The sequence below is a fragment of the Alosa pseudoharengus genome, unplaced genomic scaffold (assembly GCF_046254945.1).
Source record: "Alosa pseudoharengus isolate Yale_2024_CS ecotype anadromous, Long Island Sound unplaced genomic scaffold, YU_APseudo_1.1 YU_APseudo_1.1_scf_17, whole genome shotgun sequence".
Taxonomy (NCBI): Eukaryota; Metazoa; Chordata; class Actinopteri; order Clupeiformes; family Clupeidae; genus Alosa; species Alosa pseudoharengus.
Window position 1 is genome coordinate 15,512,216 of NW_027468640.1, and position 22,762 is coordinate 15,534,977.

Consider the following 22,762-nt stretch of genomic DNA (forward strand, 5'->3'; position numbering starts at 1 on the left):
TAGCAATAGGCAAATGGAGTGTATTTTCCTCATGAGTCACAGTCTTTTCAATAAAATAATATCCTTGCAATAAAATGTATGTGGTATGTGAAATGCTGTTTTATTGTAAGTGAGCAAGACACTTGTTTAACTTCAGGGGAAATATATATGCTGAATTCCTGTTATTTAAGTTGCATTCCTGTTATAAAGTTATTTTGGACCCTGTAGTCTAGTTCACATATGGAAGACCATTGTGACAGGAATCATTAAAGATTAAAATGATAGTTAATAGTTCAAATGAAAAAAAAAATCTCAAAATAATTCATCTTGGAATAAGGAGAAACTTGCTCAAAATAATGACATCTGACCTCTCAAAAGAACTGACGCTAAATGAAAGATAGGTAACGCTTCTATATTCACTCCAGTTCCCAAGGTGGCGCTAATGAATCAAGAGCTGCTTAATGTACGTCAAAACCTCAACTCGTCAGACCGAGTCGTCTGCTTGCTGTTTTTGTATCTGTGTGTGTGCGTTTATTTTTTAATGTCTTCGGTGTGTGCTCGTTTATATGAAACAGAGTCGAGCAACCAACAATCACACTTTGTGTTGTGTTTCCCCATAACTTAGCCAGCTGGATATATTCCTTCACTGTCAACGCAAGGTAGGACTCCACTCGTGTCAGCATAGCCAGCTAGCGTGGAAAAACAAACAAGCAAGCAAAACCTAGACTGCCGTGACTAGACTAACCAAGAGAAAGTGAAGTGAAAACCACAAAAAGAGAGATCAGCGTTTCAGCCACAGTTGGAACAGGTAAACATTAACCTGCCCTATATGTCTTTAAGGTTGCTGAGGTGAATTCAATTCTCCCTTTGGCACATTCCATCGTAGGCTAGCCTACTGTCACTGAGCCTTTCATCAGTTGGTTGGATGCAACTGACCTTGTCATCCCGACATGCAGCGTTAAGTAGCGTTAATGTAGCGTTTATACTTTTGTACACTTATTTAAACTAGATTGTTGTTGTTTTTTAAATTATTATTATCATTATTATTATTATTGTCACTTTGCTTGCGTTGATATTACGTTGATGACATGCCATTCTTTCTGTTCTTCCCTGCCTGCCCCTGATCACTCCGGTAACCGGTTACCTATTAAGATGGCAGAGCCTCGCAGCCCCGCTCCGGTACCACAGAACCCTGTTGGCCTTTCTTCGGAGGGGTCCATGGTGGTGGAGATGGACCCCGTGGAGTATACACTCCGCAAACGGCTGCCTCGGAAACTACCAAAGCGGCGCAACGACGTGTATGTCAACATGAAGACGGACTTCAAAGCTCAGCTTGCTCGATGCCAGAAGCTGTTGGACGGCGGAGGCACCGGCGGCCACCGGGAAATCTGCATTCACGGACTCGGACTGGCTATCAACCGTGCAATTAACATTGCGCTGCAGCTCCAAGCGAGCAGCCAGGGGGCGCTGCAGCTCGCCGCAAACACCTCCACTGTCGAGCTGGTCGACGATCTGGAGCCGGAGGACCCGGACGAAGCCGGTGAGCCCATCACGCGTACTCGGAATAACTCGGCCATTCACATTAAGGTTTTCTACCCCGACCCTCAATGAAAATGGGCCGTCTGCAGAAATCTACAAACACAGCCATTGTTCCCCTCGTACTCCAGTACCAACTTTTACATTCTTTCATCAACTATTATCTCTTGTACCTTTGCATGGTTTAGAGCATAAGCATTGATGTGACGATAAAGTGTCGCCTTATGTATTTTTTTTTTCCACACATGAATATCATTGGGATGGACACAGATGTGTAGTGTGTGGATGGCCAACAATATTTTTTTAACAGCTGATACTGAGTTAATGATCTGAAAGGAAATGGCTCAGTTATGGCCACGTGGATAAATTTTGATTTGTTTACATTAAGAAGTATCTGTAGGACTGTTGTCTGCTTGTGACTAAATCCTCTAGTAATGTTTATTTGATTTCATTTTTTATAAGTGGTGTAGAGTGGTGTTCCTTTTTTGTTGTGTAAGAATGCCATATATATTGACATGTTATTAAACAGTATGAATTGTGCATGGCATCTGCTCATACAGATGGCGTGTTGGGCAGGCTAGAAGACCAAGACTGAAGTGAAGTTGATATTTGAGCTCAGCACCTTACCAACTGATGTACCTCCCCTCAATTTATGAAGCAACATGTAGGATAGTGGGACTTCAAGCTATTGTGTTTCCCATATGCAGAGCCAGGACAGTGTTATAATGCTAGAACCCCCCCCCCCCCCCCCCCCATCCCATCCTATTTTCTTTTCTGTGTGCACACACAGGAAGGTCAGCTCGTGGACTGTGAGGAGCAATCTTCTGAATTTGACAGAATAAAATGCATTGGATTAGTCACAGACTGAACCCTTTAAGTTGTCTGTTGTTTATAGCCTAAGCCTACTGTGTCCAGAGGGGGCAGTGTGATCTAGTGTCCCTGCTAACACTGTCTTTAAAACCGAGAAGTTTCGGGAATGGTCAGTGGTGGATCTGCACTAGATCATGCTCAAGTTCATTGCAGCATACTGCTTCTCCGTGTGCAGGGGCAGGTGCTTTGACATTGACCTCTAAATGAGCTTTTCACAACATCTCAAAAACAGAAAGCAGGACAACACAAAGAAGCACTTATCACAAACTCAAAATTTCCTCTGCATGTTTTCAGGATTTTTTTTTAATCTAAGAATAATGTTTTTCTTTTAAATACCAAATGGCATGGTGATTTAGAGAGCAAACAACACTACAAAGAGGAAATGACATTTACAAACTTCCTTCCAAACATCTGGGTGACTGATGGACACGTACAAAAACAATACTGACGATGAGGAAAAAAACAACAACAACGGAAAATCAACAATGCAAACTAAACCGTTTTCACACAAAGCTCAAAACAGGACAAACATATTCATTATAAAAATACTACTCCAAAATAGAGAGGCTATGAGAGAGAGAGATGATCAATACTAAAAGGTATAAGATCCCGAGCTCTATAAAGCTCTTAGAACTCTGAAATGGTTTTGGACCTCTATGAGTAAAATTGAATTGAAAAAACAAAAATACCATTAAGTGAATGACAAAGTCAAATTTAAATGGTTTTGGACCTCTATGAATAAAATTGTATTGAATTAAAAATAAATACCACAAAGTGAGTGAGCGAGTAAGGCAGGAGTGAGGATGTGCATGTCAGTAGCCAGTCAGTATTTGTTCAGGCCCTGGTGCTATCTCCGCTGAGCAGTGTCATAGCCGCTTCCCTGCATGCCTTAGTCCTGTTGAGTGATAACCAATGCAGAGGTTAAGCTATTCTCACGTAGACCCTCCATGCTTGCCACCTCCCCCCCCCCCCACCACACTCGCTCTCGTTTTCTCTCACACACTGACACTTATTCAGTCCTTTGCTTCTCACACACATTTTCCATGGACCTCTCTCACACTCTCTCATGCATTCTCTTCTTTCCTCTTTCACCCGAGGTGACCCCCCAATGACAATGTCTGCCGTCACTGTTGAGGTCACTCAGGGAGTTTACACACACTTAATGCTCCACTATCTTGCACTCTCTTTCTCTCTCTCACACACTCACACTCACACTCGCTCACGCACGCACGCACGCACGCACACACACACACACACACACACACACACACACACACACACACACACACACACACACACACACACACACACACACACACACACACACACACACACACACACACACACACACACACACACACAAGGTGCGTAGCAGCAAGTAATATTTCCAATATCTAACAATGCACACAAGTGCTACAGTTTAAACTACAACAGAAAGGCATGGCGCATTAAACCCTTTCTATGTTTTTGACTATTAGAAATATACATCTGTATAAATAACAAAACAACAATTCAATTAATTTACAATGAATTGTTAGTACAATTCATTTAACATCCAAACTACAGGAACAGTCCGGATCTGGTGAGATTTGATTGGCTGTCAGTCTCATCTTCCCAACTGGGGATAGGCTGGCTGTTTCTGATTGACAATGATACAGTGCATTCCAGTGCATATGATGTAGTGAAGAGCTGTTGCAGCCAATGGTGTTTGAGCCTGTGAGATGAACACATCTTTCCATAAGGAAAAGCATACACAAGTTTGAAAGGTGAAATGTTAGACCGGGCCCAGTAGACCTAAGGATTGTAGCATATATTTCACTTAAGGAGGCAGGATTCCAGCATTCCCTTTTACGTCTTAAACCCACACAAAGTGCTTCAGTCATCTCCATCCCCTTGTGTCTTCATGCCATACGGGCATATGTCCCATGGTTACAAAATGTCCGTCTATGACCCTAAGCAGATGAAATCTCCCTGAGTCCTCTCCAACTAGCAGCCTCCTTGGTCCCACGTACCACCCCTTTGACACAGGGCTGCTCCAATCAACAGACCCCTGTCCAGGCTGACAACCAATCAGCTGACAGCTTGTTGGCATACAGGCGCGTGGGACATCAGGAGCCGGACCTTCCCTCGGAGGAAGTTGAACTGGACCTGGAAGAGGGCAGAAGCCGAGGTCACGCGCCACGTGTCCGTGGTGACTGAAGCTGCCTCGGGGGGAGTGTAGTCCTGTAGAAAGATCAGAAGCAGAAAGAGATGTGGTCAAGGGCAGGTCCCTTTCTCAAACGTACACATACAGTATATATGGGGAATATTGTGGCCACTTTGGAACAACTCGGTGAAAACAAATGCATGGACAACTGATGTGAATTCAAAAATGACACAGAATATTCAACCATTTTTCCATTGTGCCAGCTGGTAGTTTGTAGGGGCACTAACTCAATCTGGCTGCTGTCAACTTTTGCTGTTTTATCTAGCTCATCATTAGTTCATGACATCTTCAGTGAACAAATACAACCATGTGGTTTTCTTTTCACCGAGTGCAGCCCATAGACTGCGCTTTATGTCCAGGAAATGACAAAGTGCTTTTATCTTCCATTGTATTATTTGTTATTTAGCACACAGGTCAACTTGCGGAATATTGATGTGTCTACAGGGCCACACCCCCTGGAGTAACTCAGGGTTGAGTGCTTTGCTCAGTGCCACAATAGACCTCTGATGTTCACCTACAAAAAGGACCCACAGCTGCCATCTTTGCCTATATAAGGAGATATGGATCTCCTTATATGGGCAAAGACGGTACCCGGATCTCCTTATATGGGCAAAGATGACAGCTTTGGGTCCTTTTGTAGACTAACTTCTATGGTCTATGGTGGCAGCCCTTGAAGATTAAACTCACAACCTTACAGTGTTCCATTTGGAAGGCCAGATGCATGATGGATACCTTACCTCATTAGACCACCACTGCCTCTAATCAATTCAACATCACTTCGATATCAGCCTTCACTCTCGTGTTAGATTAGATATGCATAAGCAGTTTTGGTCAAACAAATACAAGCTAGCCTAACCACCTAAAGGTATAAAAGGTATGCAAGAACCTTCCAAACACCAACAACAGCATTCACTATTGATCTATGCCTTGGCATGGATCTATGCCTAGCATGGCAACTTGTGTTTTTTGGCAAAAGTTTAGCCAGTGTTTGCTGTGAACATTTCTCTTCCATTTGCGTTTGGTATGACAAAGGCTATTGGTCCGTACTGTAAATATCTGCTGCTTAGCTTAACACAGTATTCACAAACTAAATGTGTATGTCTAATGTGTATGTGTATGTTATGGGGCAGCCGTGGCCTACTGGTTAGGGCAGGTTGCCGGTTCGATCCCAGACCAGGGCTTGTAACCGAAGGCACCTAAACCCTCACTGCTCCCCGAGCGCCGCTGTAGCAGGCAGGTCACTGCTCCCGGTTGTCCAGACCTTTTCCATCACTTCTAACCTTTTCATGTTCTAAAAAAGGCATCTGATAAATACAATAACCATAACTTTCTACAGACGTTTAAAATGTAACTCCGGAGTAAAAACAACCTAGGGTCTTTTTTTTGGTAGTTAACAAGTTCAAACTTTTGATTGAGAGCACAGTTTCATTTGCACAATGACAAACTGCCTAACTGTTAATATGCAAATTACACTAAGTGCAGAAAATACACTAGATTGACAGATAGATAGTCTAGATATAATTATCAGTGTTTCCCATACATTGACTTATTTGTGGTGGCCCACCACAATATCAACATTGACCACCACACAATGATTTTCCAGGTTGTACTAAATTGTGCTTAAATCTGGTTAGGATAACCACGCAGTGATAATTTGTTAAAAACTGTTGCATTCAAGTTAATTCTGCAAACCAACCACCACAAATGGAATTCAGTTCTCTAGAAAACACTGATTATGTACTCACACATAATTAAAGTAAATCTAGAGATCATAATAGATGCATATTTGTGCATATCTGACTGTGAATGGACAATGCTGCTGGTCTATGTGTGGGTGTTTGCATGTATGTATGTGCGTGCGTGTGCATGTCTGTGTGTGCATGTGTGTGTGTGTGTGTGTGTGTGCGCGTGTGCGGGTGCGTGCATGTGCGTGGGTGTGTGCATGTGTGTGTGTATGTGTGCGTGTGTGTGTGTGTGTGTGTGTGTGTGTGTGTGTGTGTATCTGGCGAAGGAATACAACTGGGTTCAGTCTGGAGGGCATGTTTGTCTGCTGATTGCCCCTGCTGACCTCAGCACATTTGGTTCACACACACACACACACACACACACACACACACACACACACACACAGATAATCTCGGGCATTTCTCCGCATTTCTGGAACAAAGAGTTTCCATGTATTTGGTGTGGGTGCATGCAGGCGGGCGTTGTGTGTCTGTGGGTGTGTGGTTGAGATGTGTAACGGCAGTCTGAGTTCTTTTATCGGCATGAAAGTTGTGTGTTCTTTTATATATATGTCCTATGCTTTTATTAGCTATTCCTGGTTGCTTGTGTTTATGTAAAGCACATTGAATGACCTCTGTGTATGAAATGTGCTATATAAATAAAGTTGACTAGACTTGACTATGTGTTTTTGTCAAAGTTGTGTGTGTGTGGGTGCGGCACGTTTTCATATCAGGCAATCCCAAGAAATCTTTACCATTCACCTGATGTTCAAACTGTGGGAATATTTAAACTGTCAGACATGCAAATAGCAAATCATAAACCAGCAGCATGGCCTGAAGAAGCACTTTAAGTGTAGCACTTTAAGTGTACTTTAACCCAATTGAGCAAATTTTAGCAACTTTATAACATGTCACAGAAAACAATTACCGTCGCCTTAGTTCTGTTTGTAAAAAATGTGTATGCTAAACAATCACCAGAACAACCATCATTACCAAGAAAAAACATCACTACCAGGAATACTGTATGCGAGACACGCCGCTCCGTCTGGCATCATGTTTTTGTTTGTTTGTTTGTTGTTGTTGCAACAAAGTCGCTGTTAAGTCCACCGAATTGCGGTTCTACACGATCGCTCAGTACTTTGGACTGTGCTTCCATCATCTCCAGACTGCAGTCTAGCAGGCCTAGCTTCTAACGTTAACGTTATCTCCAGACTGCCAGTGAATTCACCGGGTTGGTCAGTTGCTAAAGAACTTTGTTGGCATTGCATCGGTTGTAAAGACACAGCTCTGTGCGCAATTTTCACGGATCATCATTGCCCTTGGACAATTTCAGCTGGTTTGGAAATTGGACTAATTTTAACATCACTTTTTCCCCTTTTAGAATATATTTTCTTTTTTTATTTGTTTATTTGTTTTGTTGTCTGTCTTGTATGTCTTGGTGTCACGGGTACGCTGGCGACTACGCCGCTCCGTCCGGCATTTTTTTTGTATTTGTTATTTTTTAAATGTATTTGTCTTGTCTTGATGTCATGGGTACGCTGGCGACTACGCCGCTCCATCCGGCATCTTTTGTCTTGTTATGTGTCTTGTTTGTGGAGCGCTTTGGATTGCACTATGTGCATGTTAAATGCGCTTTATAAATAAATCTGACTTGACTTGACTTGACTATTCACCAGGAAACTAACCGAATTACGAATCACACACCTTATCCGTTGCTAGGTTACGGGCAGTGTTGCCACAGTTACCTTGAAAAAGTAATCTGATTACTGATTACTGATTACTCCTTTAAAAAGTAACTTAGTTACTTTACTGATTACTTGATTTTAAAAGTAACTAAGTTAGATTACAAGTTACTTTATTAGTTACTTTCAGCAGCTGCCGACAACACCCCCAACGCCTCAACATAAAAATGATAACGGTTTTGTCAATACTCAATATACTGGAAGTGCATTTTAACAGCAATGTATAGCAGACATCCCAACCTAACCTACTTAGATACTGAAATTCAGATGTTTGTTCAATAATGTCTAAGTACACCAAATAAGGAAGGCCTATTGATAGAAACTGTTATAGTAAAATATGTAGATTTTTTTTCATGTAGCCTTGGCAACTAGCCATCTTGTAGCCTATAGGCCTGAATAATATGCAAATGAAATTACACTTGTTAAACTCACCTCAACAAGTCTTTTGAAATCATTTAACCCGCCGTGAGCAATGCTAATCTTTTGAGACAATTGGGTACACTTTTGTGTAGTCTGATGTGAAATGGGTCTTAAATATTCCTTTTTGAGGGGCACTGACACTGCCATGACGCTTCTGTTCCTAGATACACTGACTGAACTGATTAATTATGTTTGGGAGAAAAGAGATATAAGCACTTACACTGAAAACGGATTGGTTGATTTAGCAAAACAGACCAGGATGCTCTCTGTCTTGGATGCGCTTCAGATACAAACGCACCACTCCTCTCTCTCTCCCTCTCCGTTGTGTGCGCATTAAGCTATGCACACGCGATTTGAAGCAAAGATTCTATAATCTTTGATTTGAAGTCCGGTCTGGCTTGCGTGCTCTTGTTCGCTCTAGGTTCCGGGAGATTTTATGTAATTTGCGGGCGTCAGGAAGCCGCTATCAATATGTGGGAGACTCACAAAACTTCGGGAGACTTGGGATGTCTAGCTAGACAGCACTTTGTCGCCAGCACAGAATGTACAATGTACCTTAATGTTGTCATGTTTAACTGACACAAACTCAAAGTAATGACTGATGAAATGTGCATCTCTCTCTCTCCCTCCATTGTTGTTTACGTTTGTGTCGCTGCACGTGAATTGTCCTCATGCTGAAAACGTGAGCATAGCCTCTACATGACATTAATACCCAAGACAAGAAGAAAGCAAAGAATATATCTTTTTATTAAGGAACATGACAAAAATAGTAACGCACAGTAACTTAGATAAGTAACTTTAATCTGATTACTGGTTTGTAAATAGTAGCGCGTTAGATTACTCGTTACTGAAAAAAGTGGTAAAAATAGACTAACGCGTTACTAAGTAACGCGTTACTGGCATCACTGGTTACGGGGACACTGGCGAGACACGCTGCTCCGTCTGGCATCATGTTTTTGTTTGTATTTATGTAATGTTCGTAATTTTATGTAATGTTGTGTTAATTTTTTGTATTTATTTTTCTAGTTAAATGTAATCACTCTTTATTTATGTTATTTTCGATCGTTTTTGTGTTATTCTTAGTCCTTTTTTCTGATTAACAAACTCGGCTGACACCATCAACGTCAGTAACGTTAACCAGCTTCCATTGGGCTGATGAGCGCCTTGGCTAGCCTGCCTTATGTCTCTGAAGTCTCTCATCCATCCGTGACGCTGCACATCCAATGTCTGGACGGAGGGATTGCTCAGCAAGGGTGCCTAACTTCAATCTGCAAGAGATCTGCAGCTGCCACGACCACCAAGCTGCGGCTGACATGCGAGCTGCCATGCTAGCATCTACCGGTGCCTGGAGTCTGGATTGAGTGCTAAGAAACTCTGGTGACAGCGTCAACCATGAACAACAAACAACAAACGGTCACTGTCTAGGACCACTAAGTAGGGGTGGGCGATATGGACAAAAAATAATATCTCGATATTTTTTGTGATTTTGACGATAACGATAATTAGTCGATATCCTTTAAAAAAATGTTTTGCTAAAGTCTGAGTTACTTTACCGCTAATTATTTATGAATAGCATCATTACAATAATAACCAATAACCTAACCTGTGACTTTTTAACCAAATCAACCAATGCATTGTCACTCTATGACACATTTCCAATTCTGTCCCCACTTAGGTGTGTGGCAATGACATGGTCTAGCCAGCTACATTAGAGAAGATGAATAGGCCTAACAGTTTCCCAAGAGAAAGTCTGAGGCTGAAGTTCCTTTCAAACCTTTACATAGGATTCACTGTAAAACTAAGCAGACCAACAGAGTACATATCAGTTATTTCCTTCTATGTTTTGTTTTAGAGCACTAGCCTTCCAAGAGGCTACCATTCCAAGTTACAGAATAGAAACTAATGCGTTAGCTTATGTCTAATGTATATGAGAAATCCCATAGAGATGCTAACGTTAGATATATATCTATAGATATTTACAGCGAACTTCAGTCCATTTTCAAAAGAGTTACTTGAGAATAGTTCTTTGTTTACAACTGACTATTAAAATACTCAAAGGCTAATGTTTTCTCTCCATATAATACCGTGTAGGAAAAATGACTGTCTCATCAATGCTACTTGAACGATGACAAAAGTAGCCGCATAAAATCCCAAGTAGGCTACTCTCGCTGCACAAAATAAACATTAGGTGTGCGTGGGACAATGTTGTGACCCACTAGTGATCACGTGACACTTGCTCTGCTGCAGCCAGGGGCTTCTCCCGCATACACCTCCTGGGAATGTATGAGTCTTCAGTGCGTGATTTCGAGTGTTTTTTCCCCATAAGTAATTTAAATACTCGATAATGTCAAATTGCACATCGTTAAAACAACAATCACGATATTATCGCAGACGATATATATCGCCCACCCCTACCACCGAGCTGATAATCAGCAGGGTCGCCCATCACAAATTCGGACTGTCTAGTCCAGGGGTGGGCAAACTTTTTGGCTCAAGGGCCACATTGGGTTTTGAAAATTGGCCGGCGGGCCGCACAACCCTATGTATGTGGAGCGCTTTGGGTTGCACTCTGTGCATGTTAAATGCGCTATACAAATAAATCTGACTTGACTTGACTTGACTTATGTAACCAGCAGAAAACAGGGATAACCTGTCATCACAGGACCTTAACCAACACACACTAGGACTCAGTGGCAGCACTCACCTGGAAGCTGAGACTGCGCAGCACCTGTCCGATGCTGACGATGTTGCCCAGATTGTTGTCTATGTGGGAGTGTAGTGCTGTGTTGCTGACTGAGGTCTTCAGGGATAGCAGGGCCTGAGACAACAGCCATAGTCCTGTTTGCACCTCAAGGGCCTGCTGCTCTGACTGGACAAACATAGACACATACATACATACATACATACACACACATAAACATGCACACACAGACACAAACATATATACATACACACACATAAACATGCACACACACAAGACACACACATAAATACATACAGACACATACATTTAGGTCAAATGTACACATACAAATGGTAAGAAGTAGTATCTTTAATTATTTTGCAAAGTTTTTATATATCTGTAGATAATTTTTATTGACAAATATGAGCAAAGTCACTTATTTTGCTAGGCAACCCTAAACAAATGCTACTGATCAATTTTTTAATTTCTCCGGTTTTATTGTTGCGTCGTATTCCATTCCAAAAGTCCTCGGTTCAGCCCCGATTCTCGATTCCCGATTAGGCCCTGCCCTACTTCGCCACGGCCCTGGTTGGCCTCAATCAAATGTGCATGGTGGGAATTAGTTCCTGCCATTCTATTCTATAATTCATGACCACATGGGGCGATATGTTTATATGTAGGTCTCAGGGCTGTGCACAATTCGAATTGCAATTCTGCTTCCTGTTTGCTACCTCAATTGAAATGCAAGTGAAATTCAAAAAATGAATTGGAATTTTGAGAGCCAGTTTCAATTCAATTCTGGAATTTTGCACAAGCCTGGTAGGCCTCCAATTTACATCCAACTTAAAGCTGCATATGGCAAGATTTTTTTGATCATATTCGCTGAAACCGACACTATGCTCCGACAGAACATATATCAGCCGGTTTTAGATAAAAAAAACACACTTCTACCTCCAACTAGAGCCTGTTATTTGTTTTGCAAAAATCCACAGCTCCTGGTTCTTCTGGTCCAATCAGAGCAGGGCTGTGTGAGATCTGACTGTCAATTACAATCTGGTGCGCACTGACAAGCACAAACTCGATGAGAGGGTGCTCGGTGGTCTGCCTGACATTTTCTTTGAGGGAAACGATTATGAACTATGGTGTTCCAGACTAGATCTCCCTGAAAGAAGATCTAGTGGGCGGGGCCAGGCTAGGTATTTCATGGTTCCATGGTATTTTACAACTTTCACTTACAGTAAGTGATGGCTCAAGAGAGCGCAAGGCAAGCTAGTGTTTTCCCAACAATTCTGTGTAATCAAGCTTCTTCACTTAACGGAGATAATCTCACCTTTGCAATCCCTTTTCTGTCAGTTACTTAACCATTTAGCATACCATTTTCCAGTTTGTGACAAGTGATTATTTTGGACAACAGTGAATGATACTTGAATGATACTACATTTATACATTTTATGTCTTGATTGGAGGGACATTTTGAGCGTTGTTGAATATTGGGGTTGAATATTGTTGAATATTAACTGTATATTTTTTACGGCCTTGTCTCTCAAACGTATTTGTCTCTGGATCGACTTGACCTTAACTAAATTGAATTTAACTGAGTTGAATTGAGTGTACAATACAAGAGAGAAGTGAAAGGGGTGCATTCTTACATCCTTCTTTCTCCAGGCGTTGTAGTCCACGCTGGGCTGAGGGACAGTGAATGGCGTAGTGAAGCTGCATTCCTTACAGCTCCTCTGTAAAAGGCAGGCAAGCAAGGTCTAGTTATGGTTCTTAGTAGAAGCTTTTGTCCAAAATGACGTACAATAATTACAAAAATGAACAGTTTAAAGTCATATAGCTTATATAAAACATACTAATAATAGTAATAGATTAAATCATTTTAACAGAAATTTAACATGGGGAGGAATATTTTACTCTGTGTGTGTGTGTGTGTGTGTGTGTGTGTGTGTGTGTGTGTGTGTGTGTGTGTGTGTGTGTGTGTCTTACCATGGCGGCCTCAGCCTCCTGTGCCTTCTTGACAAAGTGGTCGAGAGCGCGGAGGTCACAGATGGGCCACAAAGGAGAGGGCAGCCCTGGACTGATCCACCCCAATACTATCAGCAGCACGGCAAACAGTCCTGAGAGAAAGAGAAAGAGAAAGCAGGGAAAGAGAGAGAGAGAAAGAGAAAGAGAAAGCAGGAAAAAGAGAGATAAATGGAAAGTAGGGAAAAAGAGAGAGATAAAGGGAAAGCAGGGAAAAGGAGAGAGATAAAGGGAAAGCAGGGAAAAAGAGAAAGAGAGAGATAAAGGGAAAGTTTGGAAAAAGAGAGAGATAAAGGGAAGGCAGGGAAAAAGAGAGAGAGAGAGAGAGAAAGAAAACAGGGCCAAGAGAGAGAGATATATAAAGGGAAAGTAGGGGAAAAGAGAGAAAGAGATAAAAGGAAAGTAGGGAAAAAGAGAGAGATAAAGGGAAAGCAGGGAACGTGAAAGAGAGAGAGATAAAGGGAAAGCAGGGAACGTGAAAGAGAGAGAGATAAAGGGAAAGCAGGGAACGTGAAAGAGAGAGAGCAGAGTGAAAAAGGGTAGAAAGGTTAGCGATGCTATTTCCAAGCGTGAATCAAACGCAATTCACAACTCTCCGATGTAACAAACAGCAACAGGCCAGCTGCATAAATATCATGCACTATTTAAGTGCACCTAAAACATAAACTTTAAAAGTAGGCAACAACTTTACTATTCATAATGTAATTGGTTTCTGTGTTCTAGAATTTTAGTAGGCTGGGTGAACCCAGATAAATCGTTGAACGCATTTCAATTTGCTCAGGAGGTCCATCTGCTGTTCCATTCAAGCATTTCCGAATCATCAAAAACCCAGGAACCAATCACATCCACTCATCTGTGATGGGGGTGAACATTATACGGAAAATTTGGAAAATATGGAAAATTTAAGTAGCAGTCTTTTTGTCAGCCAGATTAGAATTTGAGTGTAACTTCCATGAACTTGATTAAGCACCCATCCTCTCACTCATAAACCCAGTCTCTCTCCTATGGAGAAGTATTGATTTTTCCTTGATTCCTGGTATGCTGGTGAGATGTGAATCCTGTACATGACCTCTCACGTTATGCTCGTGCACTTTGGCACGTAAACAGCCCATTTGATGCATATAACAGCCTGATGTTAAAAGAGGCAGTACGTTTTACTGTTTAATAGTGATAGCCAGCTAGCTAGGTAAGAACAAACAGACATGCCTAGCAGAAACAGGACATTTGGTGCTAGTATTCTAGTTATACATGGTGATGCTCGCACATTTTTGCAGTGTATGTGACATGGAGCATGAAACTAGGTAGTGACTATCCTGTTCAGCTGATGAGACTGACCGTTGTCTCCTTCAAATGACCTTGACCTATTTCAGGTCAGGGTGTTACTAAAAGCTGCTGAGCTACAACCACACACCTTGAAAAAGAGTAAAACCTCACAAAGCCTTACTTAACTTTCTCATGTATTAAACATATGAAAAATAGACTACCTAAGTATGTCATTTCCCAACAATGCCCCCTTTATCTCTGAACTCTTGTTTAAATAGCACAAGACTGTGAAGAGAGAACTGGCTTCAGCACGTGCAAATGTGCCTTTAAATCCCACACTAGAAAGACCATTGCATCAAGAGATGTCGTCACAACGACACGCTGTCTCAGCGATTGCCATCAGCCATTGGTCAGAGAGGAATCTATCTGACTGGACCCACACCCAAAATAATACATTCTGCATACACAACAGATAATGTCACAACACCTCCACTCATTATCAGAGATCCCACAAACTGATGTCTGCAGACCCAATAGTAAGCCTGAAATGGCCGATTCTTGGAATTAAAGTAGCCGTCGTCATCACTGTCGTCTGGGATGGCGTGGAAGATAGGCACCACTAACAAGTCGCATGCCAGCACTACTGACCTTGTCCACCTGACCTCATCTCTATACAATGGTGATTGCATACAAAACACAGGAAGCCCTAACATCTTGAGACGTGATAAGAAATTGCTGGAGTCTGGCGTCTCTGCAACATCTTGGAGCATCTCTCGCTCTCTTTTGGACACCAACAACTTTGTCCTTTGGATAAGACGTTAAACTCACTGTGGTCATTCAAGATTCCATGATGGCACTTATCGCACAGTAGGGGGTTCCCCCGGTGTCCAGGTTAATTTCCCAACTTGGCTCGTTTTATCTGGCCCCCTGATCATCAGTGTAATTGGCTCATTCATTCATTCCCATTCATTCCCTCACTCTCCACCTCAAGCTGGTGAACATTCAGGTGCATAATGGCTACCATGCATCACCCAGGTGGGTGCTACACATTGCCACTGTTTAGTGAGGTTTCCCACTTCACTGTAAAGATGAAAAAGCACTAAACAAATGCAAAGTTGTTGTTGTTACATCTCTGCACTCTCATCCTGCTTGAAGTATTTGGCCATTTTGTCATTTATGTAACAATATCCCATAGAGTTATCAATCAATAATTTCTTCATATCGATACATTCAAATTCCATCAGTCTCAATAGAAGGCCTCTGAATGGTAGCATGGCTTTCCCTCTGACGCCAATGAGAGCTGTAGCTATGGCACATTATGCCCACAGTAGGTCCTATGCCTAGCCTGGCGAGCCAGACCCACATTAAAATGTAGGGTCTGGGCACTCACCGTTCGCAGTGCTCAGTCCGAGGGGCGGGATAATCAGTTGTCTTTCAAATTCCCTCTGCACGCAATAGGACGCAATAGGATATTTGTTTTCAAGTAGCAGGGAATTCAAGCCAAACCGTTGCAACTCTGCCATCAATCATTATGTTAAGCCCACCAAACGACTCTATACACGATTTCAATGTCCTGATTAAGTTTCGATTTCTGGAGCTCACAAGCCAACGGAGAGTTGCTAGACTAGCCCTGGCAGCAAATGTAATTTGCTGCCGCTAGGGGCGCGTCTAGATTTCTAGGCTTTCTTATGCCCACAGTGTCCATACATACACTGTGCCAGCTGCCAACGGCTCCCTTTGTGCATAGCATATATCCAGCAATCCAGCACATTCCATGTGAGAAGGAGCTGCAATGGTGGCTCACTTAAGCATCCAAATCCAGTGATGATCCCACTGATATCTTATTCTATTTAAAATGTGCAACTGTCGAATCCGCTGTGCATAAATGGTTGGTTGTATTCGATGATGATTCCGGTTGTGATTGAAATGTTGCTGATTATGTTTCTAAACTTCAATTTCCAGTGAGAAGAGCCAGGTTCTCTTCGGCAAAGGAAACAGCTGCATTGGCTGTGGACATGCCAGTTGTGCCAAAGGCTTAACTCCCATTATCTGAGAAACTAATGTCTAATCCCTTAAACAATAACAGAGTCTGACACACAAGCCCAGAACTGAGGTGCCTTTTGACTTACAGTCTAACTAGACCTCAATGAGAATCATGTGATTTCTAGTAGAGCTTTCTGTGCCAATATCCTGACCTTGATGGACAAGAAGGGGCAAAGGTTATCCAGTTGGACTGACCCCAACCAAAAATAAATCACAGTGCATACAAAACATATAACCCAAAATGCAACGTCTGACGACCAGGGATGCTGCAGTCTGTCTCCAACATCACATTCTTCTTTCGGCCTATTTCCTCACTGTGGTCTACTGTACTGTGTCTGTGATATTTGTGCCTCGTCTGTGTCTGAGGAGCACAACGATGAGGATTAATCTTGAACTTTGCCTGACCTTAGGAGAAATAATGGGTGCTGCATACAAAACATGCCGCCTCTGAACATCTTGACGCAAAATCAGATGTGGGACATTTTTGTGTGACACGAGGCACGTGTTTCCCATTTCATACCCCTGGAACCCCAACAGCATTAGATCCTGTGATTTCAGACACGACCATGTGACCCAAGATTTCAATACGTCAAAGGGATAATTTGCGTCACTCTCCCATAGGCTAAGTTCCAAGAAGACAAAAAAGTCTTTTATACATGCATGTTATATATTTTTATCTTTTACATCTACCCCAAATGCTAACCTAGTTCCAAGCTTTGCACCCCAGACGAGATTGGTTACATTACTGAATTGTTGATAACTGATTGGGGAAAAAATATCAGTAAACATCAGTATTGACTGAAGACCCAAAACAGTATGAGGTCAAAGGTCAATTTGCTCCTCATTCCCCTAGACGAGCTCCAATGACACGTCCAAAGGCTGTGGGCAGCAAATGGAGTCAGTTTGGCACATGCTTTGCTCTAGTGTTAGCTATGTGTAGCTCTTCAGATATACACCACATCAGCAAAAGGCTCTTTTATACCTGGAGCTACAGATGGACAGAGAAGGTGCAGTTGTGGGTTGTGCTGAACAGATGACTGTTAACTTTCAAAGATTATTTTAAGAACTCTCTCATGCAAGGGTTAAGTGAAAAACTATACCAAAACAAGTGAAGAAATACCAGAAGCAGTGTGCATAAGTTGCCTTAAGTCTTATTCATCTGTAGGTGGCTTGCATGCTCTAGCCATTTATTTAACAACTTCTTAAAATCCTGTTACCATCAACCCCTATGGCTTCTTTAATAGTTTAGTTAGCACCCCAATAACCCACTTTCTCAACAGATCATTCTTTACATCATGCAAAAGTATACTGTTGTTGCAAATGCATCGCACATCTAACTAACATGCTGCAACAGCTTCCAGGATTAGGAAGGATTAAGGTAGCGATCAGACAGGACGTGCTTTGCTGCTTGTAAGACACGAGGTGCACTATCTTTTCATAAAAACGTGAATGGCGTCGGGCGCTTTCCCGCTTTGAGTTTAACTTTTTTTTTCAATTCGAGGTGCTCAGGCACAAAAACGCAAGGCGCTCTATGCGCATAAGCAACACCCAAAACGCTTACTGCCAATATGAAACAACATAAAAGGTGCACGTCACCGCATCCTGTCTGATCGTGCCCTAACGGTTTAATTAATTTTATGCGAAACTGCTGATAAAGGCCGGTGACTGCAGAGTCCATATACACAGTGAGTCTCCAGAAGAAGTGTGGCTGAATGAAAGTCACGTAGGCCATGTCATTGCCAAGCTGAATGTTATCAAGTGCACATTCTCCCCAAAGTGCTTTCAGAGATTGCCACTTAAGCTTAATCCTACCACTCTCAGCCTCAGCACAGAAACAAAGACTAACATATCCATCTCATGCTGTCTTACTGAATTCTGACTGTCAAGGTCAGACAGTGGCAGGCAGAAGGTGGCGGGTTCGAGGGCCGTGAGCGGCGGACGAATTACGACCTCTGTTACAGTAGCAAGCACATTCTTACTCTTAAAGTAACACCAAAGAGTTTTTTGTACCTTAAAATATTGTTTCCAAAATCGTTTCAGTGGTTCATCAACTCGTAACAGAGTGAACGGCAATTCTGCATTCGCTTTCGCGGCCCTCTATCGGCTATAACCGCACTATGTAAGTTTGCCAGATCGGGAAATGGAGTTAAGTCATGGAGATCGGGTAGCGGATCTGTAGTTCGATGGAATGAGTCATAAGAAACTACAAATTTGACTTCCATCTGATGTCGCAAAACATCATACTTTTATAAGTCATGCAAAATATTATACCTTGTCTGTGGACATCGTTATTTGCAAAGCCGGTGCTGGATAAACAAATAGCGTGTGTGCGAAAGAGGGAAAGTTCTTTGGTGTTGCTTTAACTCTCTTTAACTCTGAATGCCACTCGCTGACAAATGCCCTGCATGTTCCACCATCCTCTTAACTGTATTAACCAGCAGGCAAATGGCTAGAGTTCAAGCAGGAGACAGAGAGAGAGGAGGGGGTAAGGGCAGTCACCTTGCATTCGTCCAATGGTGGCCACGTGCCTTGAATCCATGAGCGTGATGCCAGCGGGTCCTGGCCAAAGTTAACACAGTGAGTCTGACTGACCAGGAGCCAAAGCTCCATGCTGACATCTCACCTCACTCTTTTTTTATCCTGGATGTGGGCTGAATGCCTTACCACATATTATTGATTATCACTCATGACTGGGCCTTATCCAAATAAGTCCTGAGGGGTAGTACCTCAGTACAAACAAAGACAGAGTATGATGGACCTAGCGTATTATCAGAACATTTTCAGTCTCTGCCAAGAACATTATTAGCCTGCACAAAAGTAGGTAGGCTACTCATATCTCTCTCTCTCTCTCTCTCGCTCTCACACACTCATGTCCAAAGTACTTAAATACGCAACAGTGTAGCCAAGGAATAAACTCTTCATCTATTCCTTCGTCATCGCTCAGCATTCTGCAAATTCTGAGGTGACATCACATCCTGAGTGGAATCACATCTCATTTCCCTGAAAAGAGTGTCCCCTTTGGACTTTCCCTGACCCTTTTCTCACCCTCTGTATTGTTACAGTAACTGCCTGGATGATTGCATAAAAATTGCATTGTCAGCACATGATTAAGATTTGACTCAGCAAATGTGCTTTTTTTTTCTTTTTGGAAAATGCAATGTCACGGTTAATACTCTGTAAATGCAAGCTCTCGTGAGAACAGGGTATCTCCTTTGAGCCCTCGCACCTCACTAAGATGGTCTGAACCTCTGTTTCCATCCACCTTTTTAATGTGCATTTAAGGAATCTTAACCGGAAACATTTGTCTTCAATATTCTAATGCGCCTAGAATTTATATTTGAGAGGGAGTTTGATTTATTCTTGGGCCGACTTTACATGAATGCCCAATTGAATATGCGAATGAGCTGACTGAAATCCGAGCCAATGATAGAGCCGACCTAAAGTATAAAGTATAAAATTCTGAGATTAAGATGTTCATAATAAACTGCAAATAGCAAGTGATGGATTGAAAGTCAATAACGTTCTTGTGGGCTAGAGTGAATCCTAATAACGCAGAGCAGGGTAGTGCGTAAAACCCGCCCTCGTCTATGTTGATAAACCCTGCATGTTGACGTGATGTGCTCCGTATGCATGTGTTAGGTTTCACCTCACGCTTTCTAGGAATACAAGTCATTTTTCGCAGTTGAGCTATTCTACTTTCTATTTGATAAAGCATTTATAAAGGATACACATCCAGTGAGTTGGTAAAATGATCGATTATAAGTATTGATTATCACTGGACAGCATAGATAACGGTAAATATAGCTTGATAATCAGTTCAGAGATAACGGAGTAGCATAAACATATCTATTACAGAAATGCACATTACCAAAGTCACGATCAACGAATGCATTTTAAACCAGACTAGCAGTTTGTCCAACTACCTTATTATATAGTGAAAATGAATGAAACATAAAACAAATGTACGTACAGGCTGTTGTTCGAACTTACCAAAACTGCGAAACATTCGAAAACGATCGCAACATCTTTACAAATTATGAGAGAAAGCATATTATGCACTTGCTGATAGATCGTAATGCGAAAGAGTTCAAGTGCGTCCAATCCTATGTGTCTGCTTCTCTGGTTCTCCCCTGGCGCACGTAAACTACAGTGAATTCCTGGGAGCGCCAGTTATCACCAGAGTAGAGAACTATCCAGCTTTACATCACACTTCTTGGCAAGCCTCAAAACCTCTATTTACCTCCACTCAAACTAAGTGATAAGGCGATGAACCCGATAGCGACGCGCGTCCGTGCGCCTTTAATCGTCCTATTACCTGGGTGGAGAATCAACACAAAGTCATCTGAGGCTAAAGCAGGAGAACCCCCGCGTCAGGTAAAAAACACGGCGGTGACTGCGTTACTCACTGGGTATCTCCATAACCGAATCCACATAGTCCCTCAGCGGTGTCTCGCCGTTTCGCTCATTGGCCCCGTCTAAGTCCATTAATTGCAACCGAAGCTCTTTTTATGGATTTCACACTTATCCGGTAGGTGTTTCTTTGATTTTATTGTCTTGAGGGGATTATCCGGGCTGCTTCCTTGTTATGCTTTCACTGTCATCAAAATAATATATGTTTTCAAACAAGAGTCGCTGCATGTAAACAACGGCTTTAAAAAACTAGTGACTTTTCAATAAGTGATGCTCCTCAATAAACGTATCTGTGCGATTTGGCTCAGGTGCTGTCAATGTTTAAATCACGGTCCTATAAGTATTTTTCACTACTGTTTACAGTGCACAATGTCCCAATAAAATAATCTATCACAGGAAACATATTTTTAAGATTTCAGTGAGTCTCTTAAGTTTTCACTGTTTTTTTGGCGCAGCCCAGCCAGACCTCCACCCTCTCTTTGGAGGCGACTTGACAGGTTGCTTGCAGGCAGGGGGTCTGTTGACATAGAGCGGGAAAGAGACGACAATCTCGCTCCTTCAGCATCCCATTAGACGAGCATGTCGGGCGGGGAGTGGTGGGTTGCGCGCGCCAGACTCCTTTGGAGCCGCTTTCCACAGTCCGTACACATGGGTTTGTGACAGCACCAACGAGATCTTCATGCTCCCACTTACGAAGATGAGCACGATTATTTCACGCTCTGTATCACTGACACCTCTATTCTCCTTCACCACCCTTTCACATTCTAGTGTCTTCCACTGATATCTTTTTGTAGATAGATTGTTGTTTTTTGTATTTATTCCTCATTTTGTAAGTAGCTTGGGATAAAGCGTCTGCTTAATTAATGCACGTAAATGTTATCTCAAGAAACAACAACTAGTGTGTTGGATTGGTGGGATATGATATCTAAAAACAAAATCTCATGAAATCAAAACTAAGTCATCGCTTAATGGCTTGTCGGAAATACACAGAGACAGGACATGTGACGCAGAGGCCAAAATTAAGGAAAGGATGACTGATTTAACAAACACGCCGACCTCAGAGTGCTGTTGACAGATCAGTATGACTAATTGCTATTGAACTAAATAATAGATTAATAGTCTCTAATGTCCACAGGGAGCTAATCGTGGCCACGTCTATGTGTGGGCACAGCACCACACATATAACATGTAGCAACACATGCCAGTACGTATATCATGCGACTAACATTTATCCTAGCGCTATAGACGTTCGGGGATAAACAACCCATACTTAATCCAAACTAAAAGAATACACAAACATATATAGGCTACTTGTGTTAGGCGGGCCTGTTAGTGTTAAGTGTTAGTAACAAGCAAATGTTCCTATAGAAGTTGGGACCTCAGTTGTCTTAAGTGGGTCAAGTGCACAAATCAAATGTAGATAATGGTGTAATTCTAAGTAGGCCCCTATGGTATTAAATTATAGCCCTACTGTAGAGGTATGCTGCCCCCAACTTGTGCGCTATGGAGTGGCGTTATTTCACTCGCAAGAGTCATGTGGAATTTGCTATGTGTCCTTAATCTATCCCGCACGAACCCATGGACTCACATAACACACTTCCGGGAAATTTCTTGGAAATCCTTTTAGCCATGGTGGAAACATAAGCTGCTTTCAGACATACAGTACGTGTAAGTCCGAATGTCAACCGGTTGGGCCGTAACCTACAGTGGAGGAAATAATTATTTGATCCCTCACTGATTTTGTAAGTTTGCCCACTGACAAAGAAATAAACGGTCTATAATTTTAATGGTTTATTTTAACAGTTAGAGACAGAAAATCAAAACGAAAATCCAGAAAATCACATAAAAAAAGATAAAAAATATT

The 22,762-nt window shown here is 42.1% G+C and overlaps 2 protein-coding genes across 4 annotated transcripts; one reads left to right on the forward strand and one right to left on the reverse strand.

The window, feature by feature from the left end:
* Positions 1-453: 453 nt before the first annotated feature.
* pop7 (POP7 homolog, ribonuclease P/MRP subunit) lies at positions 454-2,055 on the forward strand. Of its 2 annotated transcripts, none has more exons than XM_076289664.1 (2): positions 454-638; positions 1,132-2,055. In XM_076289664.1, exon 2 carries the CDS (start codon positions 1,132-1,134, stop codon positions 1,588-1,590), a length of 459 nt encoding a protein of 152 aa, XP_076145779.1. In that variant the 5' UTR covers positions 454-638; the 3' UTR covers positions 1,591-2,055. The 2 variants fall into 2 exon arrangements, with proteins under 2 accessions (XP_076145779.1, XP_076145778.1); XM_076289663.1 differs by lacking the exon at positions 454-638 and adding an exon at positions 745-787.
* A 1,564-nt stretch (positions 2,056-3,619) lies between these two features.
* epoa (erythropoietin a) lies at positions 3,620-21,131 on the reverse strand. 2 transcript variants are annotated; one of them, XM_076288670.1, is made up of 5 exons: positions 20,895-21,131; positions 13,147-13,277; positions 12,810-12,893; positions 11,182-11,346; positions 3,620-4,608 (listed from the first exon to the last, which is right to left on the reverse strand). In XM_076288670.1, the coding sequence occupies exons 1-5, from the start codon at positions 20,971-20,973 to the stop codon at positions 4,456-4,458; spliced, it is 612 nt and encodes a 203-aa protein (XP_076144785.1). In that variant the 5' UTR covers positions 20,974-21,131; the 3' UTR covers positions 3,620-4,455. The 2 variants fall into 2 exon arrangements, with proteins under 2 accessions (XP_076144785.1, XP_076144786.1); XM_076288671.1 differs by lacking the exon at positions 20,895-21,131 and adding an exon at positions 20,479-20,545.
* Between the last annotated feature and the right edge of the window lie 1,631 nt (positions 21,132-22,762).